The following is a 3,071-nucleotide window of genomic DNA, read 5'->3' on the forward strand; positions in this document are numbered from 1 at the left end:
CCCCCCCCCTAAGCGTCGTCCTGGTCCTGTTAATGATCTGAGATAGTAGGGGAGAGATAGGGGGTGGGTGGGGAGTGACCCCTGACACTGAACGAAAGCTGCCCAGATCCGAGAGAGGCCATCCGCGTTGGCGTTCCCGGCTCCAGCCCGATGACGTACCACGAAGTGGAAGTCCTGGAGCGCGAGGAACCATCGAGTCACCCTGGCATCCTTGGCGCGGGCCATCCACTGAAGGGGTGCATGGTCCGTGACCAGGGTGAACTTCCGGCCCAGGAGGTAGTAGCGCAGCTCCAGGACTGCCCACTTGACGGCCAGGGCCTCTTTCTCCACCGCGGCGTAGTTCCTCTCGGCCGGGATCAGCTTCCTGCTGATATAAATGACCGGATGCTCCTCACCTTCCTGGATCTGTGACAGGACGGCTCCCAGTCCTGTGTCGGAGGCATCCGTCTGCAGCAGGAAGGGGCAGCTAAAGTCCGGGGCTCGGAGGACGGGCTCCGAGATGAGGGCCCCCTTCACCCTCTGGAAGGCCTCTTCCGCTCCTGGTGTCCACTGTATCTTCTCCGGCTGACCCTACCTGGTCAAGTCTGTAAGGGAGGCGGCTAAAGAGGAGAAGTTGGGGATGAAGCAGCGATAATACCCCGCCAACCCTAAAAAGGCTCGTACCTGGGTCTTGGTCTCGGGTCTCGGAGCGGAGCGCACCGGCCAGGCGCCGGGAGCGGCCGAAATGGTCACCCTGCGATCGGGAACTTGTCGTGTATCCCCGTGGACACAGGCTATGGGGAGGAAGGCTTTACACTCCGTTCGGGGGGCGAGAACATGCGACTGGACCAGAGTGACCGCACTGCCTGAGTCCAGGATGGCCCGGAACGGCTTTCCATTCACTTTCACTTCCACCTCTGGAGCTCCAACCGACAGGTCGCGGTGCACAATGCAGCCTGCCAGCCAGGTCCGCGCTCGCTCCCCAGCATCCCGGTGTTGGGCCGCATCCGCCAGCTCGACAGCCTCCACCAGCTCAGAGGTGGCGTTGAGCGGCGGCAGCACACAGGGCCGCAAGCTCCTGCTCTGTCTCCCCTTGACGGGTGGCGAGGTGCTCAACGATTTGTTGCTGGTGGATGCTAACCTCGGTGAGTCGCTGGAGGATGGGGTCCGGCAGCGGAACGCGTTGAGCGTTGAGCATTCGTCCATGTTGGGGAAGGAGCGCTCGCCTGTGACAGAACCCAGAGACAAAAACAAGGAAAAAGGTGAGGGGAAGAAAATCGCTAGTCGGTGATTCTTCACTGATTTACCTGCATTCTCCACCAGTGTAACGGGGTGAAGAATCACACGACAAGGAAATCTCAATCAATACCCCGGAGGGTGGATTTATTGGTGTGGTGGGTGATAGGGAGAAGGGTCCAGGTAGGTGCTCTGGTGCCGTGAGTGCTCTCTTCCGTCTTCCCAGTGCAGAGGGTCCGTGCAGTGCTCCTGTGGGGCTGGTCGGTTACACGCTGCTGTCTGTGGGAGAAATGAGAGGGCGAGTTAGTGCTCAGTCTCATGGAGAAGTCTCCCAGATGGCAGGGCTTGCGTGGCTTATGTGGCCGCCGCCTGATGAGCTGCAGCTGTGACCGATCAGCCTGTGATGAGGACGGCCAGGTGTTCCTTGCTTGTTTCCAGGGCGACGCTGATGAAACTTCGGGACGCTCGTCACAATAGGTACATACATATTTGCAAATATGTACTTTTATTTGTACATGTTATTGTATGTCTATTTGTACGTATTGTACATCTATCTATCTAGAATATACTGTATAAATACAAAATAAAAATGTGGATCTGTTTATTTATTCACTTATTTTTATAAGGACAATATACATTAATTTTGGTGTTATATAAATGTCCTATCAATGTCAGTAGTGTCCCTGGTCTGGATAGGATAATGTACCCCAGTCAACACGTGAGATCATGCGATGATCACAGTGACATCACACGATCCTCATACTGTGATCCTCGTTACATTTAGCGGTGCGAAAGGCCCTATAGTGATGAACATTTGTGTTAGGGACTGTTGACTGTGGAATTGTTACACTGGAGAAATGGTGAGTGGTTTCTTTAATTGCTATTCACATATGCTAATATGATATTATAAAACCAATATGCACTGTGGCCTGGCCCCATGTTAGCATATTAGTCAGGTACACGTGTTAGCCAGGTACATGTGAACCAGCCATCTTGCCAGCTGAGATGTAGAATTAGTTAAGCCAGGAACACACTACACAACTGTAAGGCTGGTTATGAATGTAATTTGATACTTAAAACTGATCACACCCAAATGTGTCAGAGCCATTTGCGTTCAGTTGGTGTTTACAGTCAGCATTTAAAATCATAAGTGTGTTCAGTTCAGTCTATGATTCAGTTAGTCGTTAAGTGTGTCCCTGGCTTTAGGTTACATATCAGTATTTATGATTTGTTATACTTCCCATAGCAGGTCATTACTAGGCTACATTACTAACTCGGGATCATATTTCAATAACTATACAAGCATGTTTTGTGGAAGCATGGATGCATGATTTGTTTCATATTTTGTTTAACTAATAGTTATTTTCACCTGTTAGGTTGTTAGCAACTGATTGCAATGACATATTGTTCTCTGTGTTTCAAATTGTGTCAAGTCTTTCCAAAGGGACAAAGAAATAGAAGTTAAGAATAAAAAAGGAGTCACCAAAACAACACCAGAAGCAGAATGTATGTCAAATTGAAATGTTTGTGTCAAATGCAAACACCAAACTGAAAATAAATCAAAATAAACAAGGAAACTGAATTGTAGAACTACTTTGAAGGAAATAAAAGATGATATTCTACATGTTTGTGATATTACTGGCCAATATTAGAGAAATTTTAGATCACAGTTAACTCACACTAAACTAACAGAATGAGTTTAACACAATGATATGACAGTGGTCTCACATGTTGAGCTTACAATATGAACACACACACACATTGCGACCACAGTATGAGCACACAGTGAGTGTGCTGTGTGGTTACACTTTTAGCTCACTGTGACACACACATTGTGACCACACCATGAGAATCAT

General features: G+C 49.1%; 1 protein-coding gene across 1 annotated transcript in view; it reads left to right on the top strand.

The window, feature by feature from the left end:
* The first annotated feature begins 1,183 nt into the window (after positions 1-1,183).
* Positions 1,184-3,071, top strand: part of LOC107745632 (endothelial differentiation-related factor 1 homolog) — a 4,520-nt gene continuing 2,632 nt past the window's right edge. Inside the window, exon 1 of the mRNA XM_016559555.1 lies at positions 1,184-1,266. Coding sequence (XP_016415041.1) covers positions 1,184-1,266 — 83 coding nt within the window. The remainder of the gene's footprint in view (positions 1,267-3,071) is intronic.

This window comes from Sinocyclocheilus rhinocerous, unplaced genomic scaffold (assembly GCF_001515625.1).
Source record: "Sinocyclocheilus rhinocerous isolate Xijiao unplaced genomic scaffold, SAMN03320098_v1.1 scaffold1489, whole genome shotgun sequence".
Lineage (NCBI taxonomy): Eukaryota > Metazoa > Chordata > Actinopteri > Cypriniformes > Cyprinidae > Sinocyclocheilus > Sinocyclocheilus rhinocerous.